The sequence below is a fragment of the Peromyscus leucopus genome, chromosome 8b, assembly GCF_004664715.2.
Source record: "Peromyscus leucopus breed LL Stock chromosome 8b, UCI_PerLeu_2.1, whole genome shotgun sequence".
Classification (NCBI taxonomy): domain Eukaryota; kingdom Metazoa; phylum Chordata; class Mammalia; order Rodentia; family Cricetidae; genus Peromyscus; species Peromyscus leucopus.
This window is the reverse complement of record NC_051086.1, coordinates 74,959,664-74,975,568: the sequence shown is the minus strand read 5'-3', so window position 1 is coordinate 74,975,568 and position 15,905 is coordinate 74,959,664. Positions and strand designations below refer to the sequence as shown.

Here is a 15,905-nt window from a genome sequence, read left to right as displayed (position 1 = left end):
CAAGAGAGAGACCCTGCCTCAACACACTAAATAAATAATTCTAAAGGACATGTATAATAGTATTGTATATGCTTTCTATAGGTAAAAGAAGTAGACCAGAGTGGAGAATGGTTCAAAGAAGGAATGAAATTGGAGGCTATAGACCCATTAAATCTTTCTACAATATGTGTTGCAACCATTAGGAAGGTAAGAGAGAATTTGTTCTAAATTGGATAAATTCAGTCAGAACAACCAGGTGTAAAATTATAAGGGAGCCTCAAGCAAATGTATTTTGAAGAAAAAAAAAAAAAGATATGTACGTCTGGATCTTCATTGGGAAGAAAGTTACTAAAACTTTTCTAATGTGTCAAGATCAGGACTTCACAACCCCTTTTCACCCAGAACTTTAATGCATAATGCAACCCATGGCATACAGGTGTTTGAAATACTTGTACAAATCAAACACCTACAAGTATCACAAATTTATTTTAAAACAATTCTTTGGTACATATATAATTTTCCTGTTTATTAAAGACAAAATCAAATTTACATTCTAATGAGATGGATATGCTTGTTGTCTAATAGAACAATCCAAATATAGGTTAATTTGATACTTACATGCTGAAGAATGAGGTAAGAAATAATCTCAGAGCTGGGCAGTGGTAGTGCACGCCTTTAATCCCAGCACTTGGGAGGCAGAGGCAAGCAGATCTCTGTGAGTTTGAGGCCATCCTGGCCTACAGAGTGAGTTCCAGGAAAGGCGCAAAGCTACACAGAGAGACTCTGTCTCAAAAAAAAAAAACTCTCAAATTCAGGTGTGAGCTAGGATATTTCAGGAAGCTTCTGTTGTAATATGAGTGTAACATGAGGAAGAGTTTCTTTAGCCTACCCATATAGCCCATCATTGAAGCCAAGGCAGGAACTTCATGAAACAGAGACCACAGAATTTTTTTTTTTTTTTTTAAGACGGAGTCTCACTATTTAGCCTTGGCTGTCCTGAAACTCTGTGTAGACCAGGCTGGCCTGGAACTCACAGACATCCATCTGCCTCTGCCCCCTGAGTGCAGAGCTTAAAGGTGTGTGCTACCATGCCTGACCATCAGCTGCTTTTCTTACAGAGCTGGGACCTACCTTCCTAGGGATATAACAGTCAAGAGAATGTCCCACTGGTGTGCTCACAGGACAATTTAATAGAGGTAGTTCCTCAATTGAGGTTCCCTCTTTCCTGGTGATTCTAGTTTGAGTCAGGATAAAGACTAAATCAGCACATTTAGGAAATGGCAAGTGGTTAATATGCATATGAAAAATTGGGACTGTAGATGTGTAGCTCAGTGGTAGAGTGTTTGCCTAACATGTGCAAGGCTTTGGGATCAGTCCCCTGTACAAACAAAGAAACAAAAAGATGTCAACAGGGCAGCCAGGGCTACACAGACCCTGCCTTGGGGGGTGGGGGGGAAATGTCAGACTTCAGAGTTGATTCCACAGTTAAAAGCACTAATTGCTCTTGCAAAAGGACCTAAGTTTGGTTCCCGGCATCCACATGGTGGCTCACAATTATCCATAATTCTAGTTCCAGGCAGTCTGATACTATTTTCTGGCCTGCATGAACACCAGGGACATATGCTGCACAGGCATATATATATACAGGCAAAAGCACCCTGATACATAACTCTTTTTTTAAAAATTAATAAGTACTTTAAGACCTTTTAAAAAAAAAAAAAAACAAGAGCCGGAATGTTTGCGATAAGAGTTGTGAACTGAGTGCTTGATCACTTCTGACAGACTAAAGAAGGAGCTGATGGCATGAGACAAAGACTAGCTCTCAGAGAACATGTTCGGCATAGAGATAAAATAAATACTGAGACTCAGGAAGAAAGGCAAACTCCAGTTGGTCCTGAAGTTGATAGTATCTGAGGTCATTGAAACAAAGCAAAGAGCTAAAATCAGAAATGTAAGGGTTAGAGGTGAAAAGCCAACTACCAAAAGAGTTATAGAAGGAATAATAGAAGTGTGAATATTAATCAGTAGACTAGGACATGATAGTCTGGGTTGAATGCTTTTAATCCTAGCATTCAGAAAGCTTAGGCAGACTAATCTCTGAGTTTGAGGCCAGCCTGATCTGCATAGTGAGTTTATCTCACTAATAAGTAATAGTTATTTGAGGAGGTAAGTACTATGAAAAATAGACCACTGAATTGAGAAAATAAGGTTGTCGGTGAATTTTGCAGTCTAGATAAGGATTGAAATGGGAGAATAACAAATTGCATAGTATGTACCTTGAACTAGTTCTCAGAGTGCAGTCTGCTGAATTCAATGCAAATAATAACCTTACGCCTTTTGTGTTTGAACCTGTTTCAATTTTTTTGCTTTTTTTTTTCCTGGTAGTTATGCAGGATATAAAATATTCTCAGTGTGATTGAAATTAGGAAACGTTAGAGTATAAAACATGTGTTTGGAGAAGATCTTGTGATAATTAGGCAAGATGTAGAAGTTGCTCTTGTTTTTTAAAAAAAAAAAAAATGTGAGGAGTTGGAGAGATGGCTCAGAGGTTAAGGGCACTGGCTGCTCTTCCAGAGGTCCTGAGTTCAATTCCCAGCAACCACATGGTGGCTCACAACCATCTGTAATGAGATCTGGTGTCCTCTTCTGGCATGCAGGAATACATGCTGGCAGAACACTGTATACATAATTAATAAATAAATAAAATGCTTTTTTTTTTAACGTGGGAGGAGCTAGACAAGATGCTCTATAAGTCTGTAATTCCAGGCTTGAGAAGTTGGAGTGAGAGCATCTCAAATTTTAGTCCTAGTTAGTTTAGAAGGCAGGCGTGCTACTTACTAACAGCAGTCTGATGCATAAAGTGGAGTTAAGAGGACCCTTTGTTGGGCCAAAGCAGCCTTATTGTCGTAGAAGAGCGTGGTTAAAAAAAAAGGCAGGTTGAAACTTGAAGAAGGTAGAGGTTCAGCAAGATTATTCGCTATAAAAAGTCAGAAGAGAAGGAGAAAGCATTACATGTTAGGACTAAGATCCTGACATTCAACACTACATGGTTTGGGGTGGGGGGGCTGTTGTTGTTGAAGACGGGGTTTACTGTGTAGCTTTAGCTGTCCTGAAACTCACTCTGTAGACCAGGCTGTCCTAGAAGTCACAGAGATCCACCTCCTTCTGCCTCCCGAGTGCTGGGATTAAAGGCATTTGCCATCACTGCCTGGTTTTAGTGCGTTCGCTCGCGCCAGTCAACTTGAGGGAGTTGGATCTCTCCTTCCACCAAGTCCTGGGGATTGAACAATGATCATCAGACTTGACAGCCAAACATTTCACACACTGGGCCCTAGATGGTCAAATTATTAATAGAGTATTTCAGCCGGGTAGCAGTGGCGCACACCTTTGATCCCAGCACTCGAGAGGCAGAGTCAGATGAATCTCTGTGAGTTCGAGGCCAGCCTGGACTACAGAGCAAGATCCATCCAGGACAGGCACCAAAACAACACAGACAAACCCTGTCTCGAAAAACCAAAATAAAAAAAAAAAAAAAAGAAGAGAGTATTTCAATTAGTTATTGGCCAAAGACTTTGGTTTTTTCAAATATCTGAAGTCATCTCTATGTAAACTTGTTTTTCTGAAATCACTTTTGTATGGTCTTTGTTTCTGGTACATATTAACAGTCTACATCAGTTTCTCTTTATTGAATCTATTTAACATCCAGTAACAAAGTGTTTTACTTCTAAAGTGCCTTTATGTAATAGATTTTCCTTTCTTTCAGAATATCATTTAAAATACCATTTTTTTGTAATAGAGGTGTTCATATTCAAGTACTTGGGATTCTCTTGATTTCAAAGGTGCTGGCTGATGGGTTCCTGATGATTGGGATCGATGGCTCAGAAGCTGCAGATGGATCTGACTGGTTCTGTTATCATGCAACCTCTCCTTCTATTTTCCCTGTGGGTTTCTGTGAAATTAACATGATAGAACTGACTCCACCCAGAGGTACTCCATCCCGGTATAAATACTCAGTTTTTAGTCTTGCTTTGTTTCTGTATGGCATCTGCTTATATTTAACACAGCCCTAATTTTCTTGTTGTGTGTGTATTTATACACAATATGTGTGAGTATGAATAGACAGACTGAAACATGCAAGAGCTGTGGGATACTCTGCAGTTGGACATGATGGTACATGTCTGAAATCCCAGCACTTGGGAGCAAAGGCAGGAGGATCACTCACAAGCGGGAGACTGCCTGCTCTACATAGTGAGTCTAGGGCTACACAATAAGACCCTGTCTCAAAGTTAATACATTAATTAATTAAAATAAAGACATAAACTTTATATTCTAGCTCATTTTAATAAATTACAGTGAAAGTTTTTCCTGAATCTGTTCATGTTACAATGTGTATCTATATTTACAGACCCTCTAACATAGTGATCTCAATACGTTACTGTGCATATAGCTTTTTTAAATACTTTTTATTATTTTATATATATGGGTATTTCGCCTGTATGTATGTATGTCTGTGCACCATGTGTGTGCTGTGTGCCTGGTGCCTGAGGAGTCAAGAAGAGAGCATCAGATCCCCTGGAACTGTAGTTACAGACAGTAAGGAGCTGTAGGTGCTAGGAATTGATCCATCTCTCCAGCTCCCACATGAGCATTTTTTAAGTGGATACTTAGCCTTTACAGAAATGAGGCCTCTCTCTTTAGATCGTCACATGGCTTCTATTTTTGTTTATTTTGTTGAGACATAGTTCCTGTATTCTTAGCTGGTCTAGAACTCACTATATAGACTATGGACATTCTCCTGTCTCTGCCTCCAGAGTACTGGGATTAAAGGCGTACGTGACCACGCCCAGCTGTGTACCTTTGAAAAGAAAGTATGTCTTGAGCAGCTCTCATGGTTTAACCAGTACCTTTGGCTTGGGTTTTTCTCTAAGTGGAGTTAGGGCAAAGTAAAGATTTGTTGAAAGTATTTGCTCAGCTAGTCTAATTTCTTTCACAAAAAGAAAAATAATCCAGAGTATTAAGTGTTAGACTGTTTTAAAACCTAGTATTTTAGGGAGGGGTTGTAGCTCTTGGTATTAGGAGCACCTTGCCCAGTATGCTGAGGCCATGGATTAGATCTCTAATGCCACCCAGGGGAAAAAAGGCAGAAGTCTATCTTGGTAGTAAACAAGAAAGAATCACTTCTGCATTAGGGTAAGGAAACATACACATAGGTCTGCAAAGGAAGACATCGTCATACTATGAAGCCAATATGCTCAGTAATGTTAGAACATGAGTTAGAAGTTTGTTGTATCACCAAGTGAAATGTACGTTCTTTCAATCCCATACTTAGAGATGGAGAAGCAAGAGAGAATAAATAAGGTTACGTTCTGTTACATAGCAAGTTTGAGGCAAGCTTGAGCTGTTTGGGACCCCAATTTCAAAAATAAAGATAGAATTTTTAAAAAACAGATTAAGAAATAATATCACCTAAAACCTACAGAGATTTCATGTACTGAGTTATTTAAGACTATGCTAATTTTAAATGAACTGTTGCCTAAACCAGTTGTATTTTTTAGGTTACACAAAACTTCCTTTTAAATGGTTTGACTACCTCAGGGAAACGGGCTCCATCGCAGCACCAGTAAAACTATTTAATAAGGTAAATTTGAATGTGGCATGATCTTAACCTAAGAAAGGAAGTTGTTCTTGAGACAAAGTTCTTTGCCTTGTATTAGAATTTCTTAGTTAAGATTAACAAAAACAATAAGTATTTTCTTTGGGGAAAGATGTAAGGGGGTTCTTTTGCCAAGACTGATGAGGTCAAAGGGCAAATTTGTGGAGTCAGGATTCTGGGGTCAAATTCAGGTCACCAGTCTTGAACCATTTTGTCAGCCCCAACTATTTGATCTTTAGCCAGAGAGAAATGAAGATAAATACTTTTCCTAACTAATTCTTATATTTTTGGTTGTGAGCCTAGCCTTTAACTGCTGAGCCATCCCTCCAGCCCCCTTGACAAATGTTAAATGCCTCCCTGTTGCCTTGTAGTGGCATTACTAAAGAATTGCTGGGAACTTTGGGAAATGGTTTTAGATGTGTCGCTTGCTGTCCTGGTGGTAGTAGACTGCACTCTCTTGAGCACCAGTCTTAATACTTCGTTTCTCTGTGTCAGGATGTTCCAAATCACGGATTTCGTGTAGGAATGAAATTAGAAGCTGTAGATCTCATGGAGCCACGTTTAATATGTGTAGCCACAGTTACTCGAATTATTCATCGCCTCTTGAGGATACATTTTGATGGATGGGAAGAAGAGTATGATCAGTGGGTAGACTGTGAGTCCCCTGACCTCTATCCTGTAGGGTGGTGTCAATTAACTGGATATCAACTACAGCCTCCAGCATCACAGTGTAAGTTGCTAATTCAGAAAACATGTCGTTTTATAAAAACCAGCTAATTCTTCAGAGGGCTGTCTCATATAAATCATCTTAGAAGCTCACAGGACAAAAATATATCAGTGTCTGAGGAGTTGCCGGGTAAGATACTAAGACTCAGTGATACCACAGAATTAGACCATGTATGCCATGGCAGTGTGAACTCAGTATCAGTTACATAGTAAATAGAGAAAACCAGAAGTCAACAAGTTAAACTACACTATTGTCAAATTGAACATTGCAGGCTAAAAACGTTATCATTCATACATGTTGTTGAATAGATTCTATCTAGTAGTGAGGTGATTGGTTTAATAAAGACCAAATATACCCTCTAAAAGCAGTGTGTACTTCTGAAAGCATAATGATCTTCATAAAGATAATTCATCCAATTTGTGTCTAGAATTGTAAGTCATTCTGCATTACCAATTTTTCCCTTTTTCTTTTCCAGCGTCAAGAGAAAGCCAGTCAGCTTCTTCTAAACAGAAGAAAAAGGCTAAGTCCCAGCAATACAAAGGACATAAGAAAAGTGGGTCACCATGTGTTTACATATATTTTCTAATTGTTAAGCAATTGAGGTCACAGTATTCTTGCACAGAAAAGTACATCCCTGTGAGAACTGATGCTTGTTCATTATGTATTATGCTTAAAGGTGCAGTATGACATAAAAGGCAAAACTTTTTGATACTAAGAAACACTTTTATTGACAGGAGAAATCAGATATTCTTTATCTGTGTGTTTAAAGCATCACAGATAAAGAATAAAGCCTGAGAATGATTCTTGAAATAATTATAGACCTACTCAAAGTTAATCACTTTTTTAAAACTTTTAATGAAGCAAAAAAGGCAGTGCTTGATGCTTACAGTAGCCATCATTCCTACAAAGTACAGCTGTCTAGAGTGATAATCCTGAGAAATACACATTGAAGGCCTGGGAAGAGCTCAGTGGTCAAAGGCAAAGGTGGAAGCCTGATGTGGGGGCACACACCTTTGGTCCTAGCGCTCGGGATGCAGAAGCAGGCCAGTCTCTGAGTTTGAGGCCAGCCTGGTCTATAGCACACGTTCCAGGACAGCCAGATCTCCACAGAAAAACCGTCTCAGAAAAACCACTAAGGTAGGGAATGATAAGCCTCCCCAAGGAAGAACACCTCCCTCATACATGGGTATATTACATGTCACAGGCACACATCAAAATAAGTGGGAGGAAATCTGAGTTGGTATCTAGCTAAGTCGGTTTTTAAATATTTCCTGTAATGTAGTTGTTCTTCCAGTAAATTGTGGTTGTCATTATTAGCCACAATAATATAAAATGTTTCTCACTGCCATAGAAAGCTACAGGTTTTTCTGTTCAAACTTGGTGTAGAATATCTTAAACAGTGTTTAAGATGCTTTTTATAGTAAAAAATACCTAAAGATGAACCAAATATTCTCTGTTCTTCCTGATTAACAGTTTTATATATATATACTTTTTTTTTTTTTTTTTTTTTTTTTTTTTAAGTGACAAACCTAGTTACTATGCTGATACTTTGAAAAACAAGTTTCCAAGCTGGGTGGTGGTGGCACACGCCTTCTATCCCAGCACTCTGGAGGCAGAATTTGAGGCCACCCTAGTCTAGAGAGCAAGTTCCAGGATAGCCAAGGCTATGCAGAGAAACTCTGTCTCAAAAAACAAATTTTCTCCCATCATAAAACCTTATCTAGGCCGAGTAGCGGTAGTACACGCCTTTAATCCCAACACTTGGGAAGCAGAGCCAGACGGATCTCTGAGTTCGAGGCCAGCCTGATCTACAGAGCCATGTTTAGGACAGGCACCAAAACTACACAGAGAAACCCTGTCTCAAAACAAAAAAAAAAAAAGTATCTAGCCTCAAGTAGTGATGACCTGCATGACATCATCACAAAGCAGGCTTATCCCTTGTCCTTTCTTCTGTGGGCAAAACCTCCCTCAGACCCAGAATAACTTTGCCCATCAGGAGCTTGGTAGTACAGCAGTTCACCTACAGGAGCCTAGAGAGACTGCTAGACCATTCACAGTCAGAGTGAGATCTGCTGATTTGCACGTGCTTAAGAAGAATTCACATGTGAATTTCATGTCCCTAAATTAACTACAGCAGGTATGCCCACTCAGCTTTCTGTAAAGTGAATTTAACAGACTCATTTAAATTTAAACTATCTACCATTTATTTTGTGTTGGACAAGAATTTGAGGAAGATTTCAGAAGTTTCTAAGACATTGAAGTCAAACAGTGGTTTTAGCCAGGCATGGAGACACATGACTGTAATCCCAGCACTCAGCAAGCAGAGGCAGGAAGATCAGGAGTTCAAGGTCATTTTCAGTTCCATAGCAAGTTCAGGGCCTATCTAAGCAACATGAGACCCTGACTTAAGGGGCAGGAAGAATACATACACACATAAATATGTGGTGTCTGTGTGCAATTATATATACACATGTGTCTATATATATTCCCTCCCAAAGTTTATGAAGAGTCTTTTTACAAGCTGGGTATGGTTACTTACACTTGAATCCCAGCCCTCGGGAAGCTAAGGCAGAGAGATTACCTCAGGTTTTAGGCCAGCCTGGGCTGTAGAATAAGACTCTCTTCAAAAACAGAAAGAGGGGGCTGGAGAGATGGCTCAGCCATTAGCATCACTTGCTGCCCCTGCAGATAACCAGGTTCCCAAGACCTACCTCAGGTAGTTCACAAATGCTTATAACTCCAATTCCAATTAGAGGTCACCTGCATCCCTGGGGTGCATATATATATACACTCAACTGCACATGAATACATATAAAGTCTTTTTAAAAACAATCCTTTTTAGTCACTAATGAGTATTATGTGCACAGTCCTCTTGCCTCCCTCCTTGTGGTCCTTGCAGGGTTTGTTTCTTTGAATCTTTTCATTCCTAGCTAGGAATATGGTGATAAATGAACAAATTGACAAAATAAGAATATTAGTTAGCCAAATTATAGTGCTATTTAACATTCCCAGATTTCTGAATTAAAGATTGACTTTAGCTATAAATGGAACTACCCCTTAACTCTGACATTTTGATCTTAATACTATGGCATCATCTCTAGTGCCTTAAAATTATTTGGATGTAGAAAGGAAAATAAATGATGATTCCTTACTAGAAACCCTTGGGACCAGATATGTTTTGGTTTTGGAATTGAGAATTTTTTGCATTTCAGAAAATAAATAAATAAATAGATGTTGTAGCATATACTATGTAATACTCTGCAAACTCTGGAGTACTTTCTGGAGCAAAATACAAATGTTGACAGTAAGTGGACCGAGTAAAGATAATAAGTGTATCATCAAGTGAGTATGGTTTTATTGCCAAAATCTTAGAAAAACAGTTTTTGAATGTTGGAATTGAAGAAATATAATAAGAAGCAGTAGTTTTACATTATTAAGGTACTATCTACTTCGTAGGGTGTTTTTGGTTTTTTAGAGACAGGGTTTCTCTGTATAGCCCTGGCTGTCCTGGAACTCACTCTGTAGATCAGTCTGGTCTCAAACACAGAGATCTGTCTGCCTCTGCCTGTCCAGAGTGCTGCAACTAAAGGCATATGCTACCACTGCCTGTCAGGGTTTTTCCCCCTTTACACAGACTTTAGAAATCTTTGCTACAAGGCTAAGTGTGGTGTAATTCCAATTCTCGGGACAAAAACAGGATTACTGCAAATTCAAGGCCAGCCTTTGCTGCATAGTGAGTTCTAGGCCAACCTAAATTACAGAGTGAGACCCTGTCTCAAAGGAGGATGGGGGTGCAGAGTGATGCTGGAGGGCTAGTTCAGTTGATAAAGTACTTACCACACAATCATGAAGACCACAATTTAGGTCCCTGGACCCACATTTAAAGCAATGTGGCACATGCTTGTAAACCCAGTGCTACAAGGCAGAAATAGTACAATCCTGTGGCTCTCTGGCCAACCAGCCTAGCCTAATTGTCAAGTTCCAAAAGTGTATGATACCTAAAGTTGACCTCTGTCCACACACACGTACACTGTTATCAACATATATAATACATACACAAACACACAAATCCTTCCCACAAAATGTTACCAAACATGAAAGAACTTGGGGTTTCAGCATTCAGGGGGCAGAGGCAGATAGATCTCTGTGAGTTAGTTCAAGACCAGCCTGGTCTATAGAACGAGTTCCTGGAGAACCGAGGCTACATAGAGAAACCTGTCTTGAAAGAAAAATCTACAGTGTCTGGGAGCTGGAGAGAGCATTTCCTGCTCTGGAAGAGGACCCAAGTTAGAATCCTACACCAACATTGGGTGGTTCGTAACTTCCTGTCACTCTAGCAGGGTATCCAACAGCCTCTTGGCTCTGATGGCACCAACATGTGAGTGCATACTGACACAAAGGCACACACACATACATATAAAATCAAAATCTTCAGTTAGCCACTGCAGACAGACTTGTTCGTAGCCGATGAGCTTCAGAACCTGGTGTGTGTGTTTAGGTTTGCTGGTGGGTTGTTGTGTTCTGGCTCTTGGTTCTTCAAGCTCAGTGTCTTCTGTATTAAAGTTGTTGTGGTAGTCCTTATTGTCCGTCCACCAGGGTAGTTGATGTCTTCATTGTCTGGAATGGTGAGCAGCGAGCTGGGTTTGTGCTATAGTTGTGCTACATAGGGACAGTTGTTAAACTAGCCCTTTGAAAAGTAAGAGTACAGCTTTACCAGGAGGGCCTTACAAGCTGTTCAGCCTCCAAGAACTTTTTCTCAAACCGTAGAGATTCTGGGGCAGTTTCAAGTTTCACCGTTTTCAGGAGCTGCTGTGTATAGGACTTGGTGGTTATGCATGGTATTTACTCATAAATGAGTTAGGGAAAGTTGCTGTACGTGACAGTGGCCTGGCAGTTGAGAGCTGAGTGTGAACTCATGTAGCTTTCAGATTTTTTATGGAAATACTGCTGACTTAGATTTATGCGTTTCATTTTGATTATCTAAAGCTTAGCGGATTACTGGGTCATTGTACACCTAGGAGGAAAACAGATTAAAATGTACATTTATAAAGATAGTTTCAGTTTGCACTCTTAATTGCACTATGCCTGGTGTTTCAGTGTTTGCAAAGTTTAAAGCATATTTTAGTTTGGTAAAAGCAGTTTGTGAGTTTTGGAATGTTTATGTTTGCTTTTGAACCTATAACTATAAGTGGTACATGTCTTTAACCCTAGCACATAGGCGGTAGAAACAGGAAGATCAGAACCTCAAGTTCATTCTCAGCTACCTAATTAATTTAAGGCCAGCCTAGTCTATGTGAGACCCTGTTTTGGAAACTAATTAATTAAAGCTGAACAAAGTGGTGCACACTTGTGATTCTAGCACTTGGGAGATGATCAGAAGTTCAAGTCTAGCCTTGTCTACATAGTAAGTTCAAAACCAGCCTGGGCTGTCTGACATCTTGTCCTCCTATGTGAGATTAAAAACTTGTAAGCAGTATGTAGTAAGGTTTGAGTTTTCGAAGTACTTTTCTGGGTCAGAATTACAAATGCTGTCTGAGTGCACTGCTGACACAAACTTAGGGGAGCACACTATATAGCAATGAAATTGTGCCACTCGGTTAAGACATAGGAGGCTATTTTTGTTTGATTTCTCCCCTGAAGTGCCATAATGAGGCTTCTGTGGCCAGGGAAATGCTGCCTTAAAAGTTATGCTTCAGAGACTTGGAATCCGTGTGCAGATCATGGTAACACTGGCCTCGCGTGCATGAGAGCCTCCTGTTCTCCAGCACTGCCACAGGGAAGTAAATGAAGACCGTCTCCCTCCGTTGGCTTTTCACCCAGTAGTCAAGCTGGGTTTTCTTGAATGAAATTAACCCAGCAGTTGTCTTTACTAACTACTCTGCAGTTTGTTCTGCCTTATTCATTTTAAGCTTGAGAGTCAAGACCAGGATTGTCAAACCTGAGAAGTTAGAAGCAACCTGCCCCCAACATGTGTGTACACTGTGCATGCGTGCGTGTGTGCGCACGCACATACACAACACACACACATATTTGCAGAAGTTAAGCCTTGCACATTCAAGTGACTGCAGTGTCCTATACAACCCAGCCTTCCTAGTAATACAATGCACTTTTCTTACCACACACCTAAGTCAAAGCTTACTTCAGTCTGACTTGATGTTTAGAGAGGAAGATGCCAGTTGGGAAGAAGCCTGTCAGTTTGTCGAGCCTGCCCATGACAGGCGGGGTGCGGAGGAGCTTCTCTGGGGACGAAGAGTTGACTCCTCCTCCATATCGAACCCTGCCAGCACAGACAGCCCTGGAGGCCTTCCCACCTCCCAGCACTAGCCGAGAGTTCAGGCCCAGCCTCAAAACAGGTAACTAGTCACGGCAGCACCACAGGTACTACAGAGGGTCAGGTGCTGGGCAGGGTGGTGGGAGACAAAGCATGGTCTGGCGCAACAAATGCTGACTCATTGGGGTTTTTGTTTTTTTGTTTTGTTTTTTTTTCTTCTTTTTTACTAAAATACCCATTTTCACTGGTTCTTGGTAGTCATTTCACTAAGATGAGTTATCAGGAAAGGAGTTTTTGTTGTCTTTATGGAGCATCTGTGAAAGCTGTCACTTTAGCTTTTGGAATTTTGAGGTACCCTCTATACTTCATGTTTTAAGTAAAATTGCTAACATATTACATTGTAGACTTCCATGTGACTTGAGGGAGAGAAAGATCCTGAAGAACTCATCTAATTAGTCAGACCTAAAAGTGAGACATTTTTCATAGCATTCCCATAATGGTTTGTTCTTGAAAATTGTGTGTGTTGAGTTCAAGGAATTTTGGTTTTGGTAGTAAATCTTATCTGAGTATCATCACAGACTTGAAACACATTACCTATATATCATAGTGTTGAATTAGATTGAAATTTTTTTCCATAATTCCATGTTGCAGTGTGCACAGTGATTAAGTAAATGACATTTCTTGGTGTTTGGTTAGTTAGGTCAAGATCGTAGAGTCAGGGAAGACTGCTCAAGGTTTTGCCTTGTAATTGCGAAGACCAAAACTTCCTCTAGACAGGAGTCCTGATCTTGGAGCTTCAAAGCCAGAGTGCATGTTTGATTAGTGTGTATCCTTCCACAGCTTAAGGATTGCTTTCCAGCTGACTTGCTCTAGCCGATCAGCTTTTCCTAAATGTTTGAAAGCTTTTCCTTCTATAGTTTGAAAACCTGCATGGAATTTAGAACTTTGTTCCCATCTTTTTCTCTTTGCCAGGATGTCTGTACCTGACATTATCAGCCGTTTTTTTTTCACTTCCGTTGAAGATGTTCTCCTTAGCGTCACAGCTCTGACAGTGTGTGTGGCCATCTTGAGCTTTCCACCAGTCAGTTTTTCTGACAATCACTATGGTAGCCTTACATCAACGGAAGTTTCTATGCTTCATTTTATATGAAGAGCAGATTAGGGTTACAAATCCCAGATTTTGTCTGCTGTGGCCAGGCATGGTGGTAAGACCTGTAAACCCAGCAGGAAGATCAGGAATTCCAGGCAGCCTCCTGAGAGACCCTGTCTCATCAACACCAACAGTGTTAGCTACTCTGCTAAGCACCCACCTCTAAGGACTGAGAGTATTCCAGTTCGTTTTTAACTTTTCTCTTTTCACACGTGCTATTTATGAAATAGTTGATACAAAATATGAATATTCTTACATTTTAAAATTTGTATTAGCTCTTCAGAGCACTTTATTTAAACAGACTAATTTTGGAAGTATGTGTCATGTTTTGATAGAGGTTCCTATTTACAAGCTAAACTTGACTTGTGAGATGCTACAAGGAAAAACCTCGTGGCTTTGACTTCCTCCTTTTTTTAGTGCCTGTCCTCTGAGCTCTGGGGTGTGTCCTAGGGGCTGTGGTATGATCTGCTCAGGGAAATGCTGTGGAAACTACTGCCTTCATGTCTGAAAGTCATGGTTGGATTAGCTGTTTGGAGAATGTATTATTATTGGCTTTGTACCTATGAGATGTGACTTCCATTTGTTTCTCTTGTGAATGTTCGTGATTAGTGTCACTAAAGTGAATCCCTTTTGAAAGCCGAGTTTAGAAATGGCATTGGTGTAGAATGTGACACTGAGCCACTTGACCTAGTGCATTCATTGTCACTAGTTGAGAATAAAGGCCAGGAAGAAAGGATGATACCAGACAGACTTTTATAGTTTCCATGAAAAGTGAAAGTTTGCATTAAAACATTCCATATCTGAGTGAATGTTCCACCTTTATCTTGAATGATTTTGAAGTACATCATTTCCATATTTTAACATGATTCTATCCCAGATACTTGTTTTGAGTACAAATGCATACAGCTTTAGGATGTGCTTTAAGACCTCAGCTTATCTGTCTTACATAAAAATACATCCATTTGAGTGAGACATCTTTGATCTTGAAGCATGGTAATTCCCATTCATTTAGCCATCTAATCATCGTATAACAAGATAACGTTCAACCTTTTATTGTAGGTACTGCACCTTTAATGAAATGTGGGCTTTGTTTCCATGTTTATCTTTGGGATAGTACTGAAATGTCTCTAATACTTGCTGCATGTTGGTTAGATCTGAAAGACAGCTGTTGCATATTTGCTGCTGTTCATTAGAACACATTTATATTAAGCAAAGAAGGAACTATACAGTTGTACATGCTTTGCCTTTCATCAGTGTGTTGTTTCTTCTGTTCTTACTATACACAGTATATTCACTTTTTTGTCTTTGGACTATTAAGTTTTTTACCATCGATACCAAAATAGGAACCAAAGTAAGTTGAATTGTCATCTCTCAAAACATTATTCCTTAAAATTAGTAAATAAGATGTCAGAAGTGCTAGCTATGATGGTGTGTGCCTTTATTCTGAACATTCAGGATCTTTGTGAGTTCAAGGCTAGTCTAATCCATCTATATATCAAGTTCCAGGCCAGCTAAAAAGATGTCCTAGGGCTGGGTTTTGTATTTATTTGTTGGTCTTGTTATATAGTATATAGTCTTTGCTGGCCTCAAACTCATGATCTGCTTTCTTCAGCCTCTAGACTGCTGGGACTATTGGTGTGAGCCAACACACCTGGACTGGGAGAGGGGTCATTAATTTTTTAAAGATAGCTTCATAACTAAAATCAGCACACAGAGTCTGGAAGTGTAGCCCAGTGGTAGAGTGCTGACCTAGCATTCACAAAACTAAATTCAGTCCCCAGCACCATAAAAAAAAATAAAATAAGGCTGAGCATGATGATATCACACACCTGTAATCCTAGCACTTGTGAGGTTAGGCAGGAAAATTACAACAAATTCTAAGTCAATCTGGGCAGCCTAGAAAGACCCTGCCTCAGGGTCTTTATGTATGTGTGTATATATATAGAGAGAGAGAGATCATGTGTACTGTATGCTATATTTTTTTCCAGTAGGCACATACATACATATAATAAAGCTAGCCGGGCGGTGGTGGCACACGCCTTTAATCCCAGCACTCGGGAGGCAGAGCCAGGCGGATTTCTGTCAGTTCGAGGCCAGCCTGGGCTACCAAGTGAGCTCCAGGAAA

The 15,905-nt window shown here is 39.9% G+C and overlaps 1 protein-coding gene across 14 annotated transcripts in view; it reads left to right on the top strand.

The window, feature by feature from the left end:
• Positions 1-15,567, top strand: part of Mbtd1 (mbt domain containing 1) — a 61,099-nt gene extending 45,532 nt beyond the window's left edge. For all 14 annotated transcript variants that reach the window (XM_037201155.1, XM_037201152.1, XM_037201154.1 and 11 more), the window contains 6 exons: positions 82-186; positions 3,819-3,966; positions 5,535-5,617; positions 6,128-6,362; positions 6,835-6,912; positions 12,521-15,567. In XM_037201155.1, the coding sequence (XP_037057050.1) occupies positions 82-186; positions 3,819-3,966; positions 5,535-5,617; positions 6,128-6,362; positions 6,835-6,912; positions 12,521-12,720 (849 nt within the window). In that variant the 3' untranslated portion in view covers positions 12,721-15,567. The remainder of the gene's footprint in view (positions 1-81; positions 187-3,818; positions 3,967-5,534; positions 5,618-6,127; positions 6,363-6,834; positions 6,913-12,520) is intronic.
• Positions 15,568-15,905: the final 338 nt, after the last annotated feature.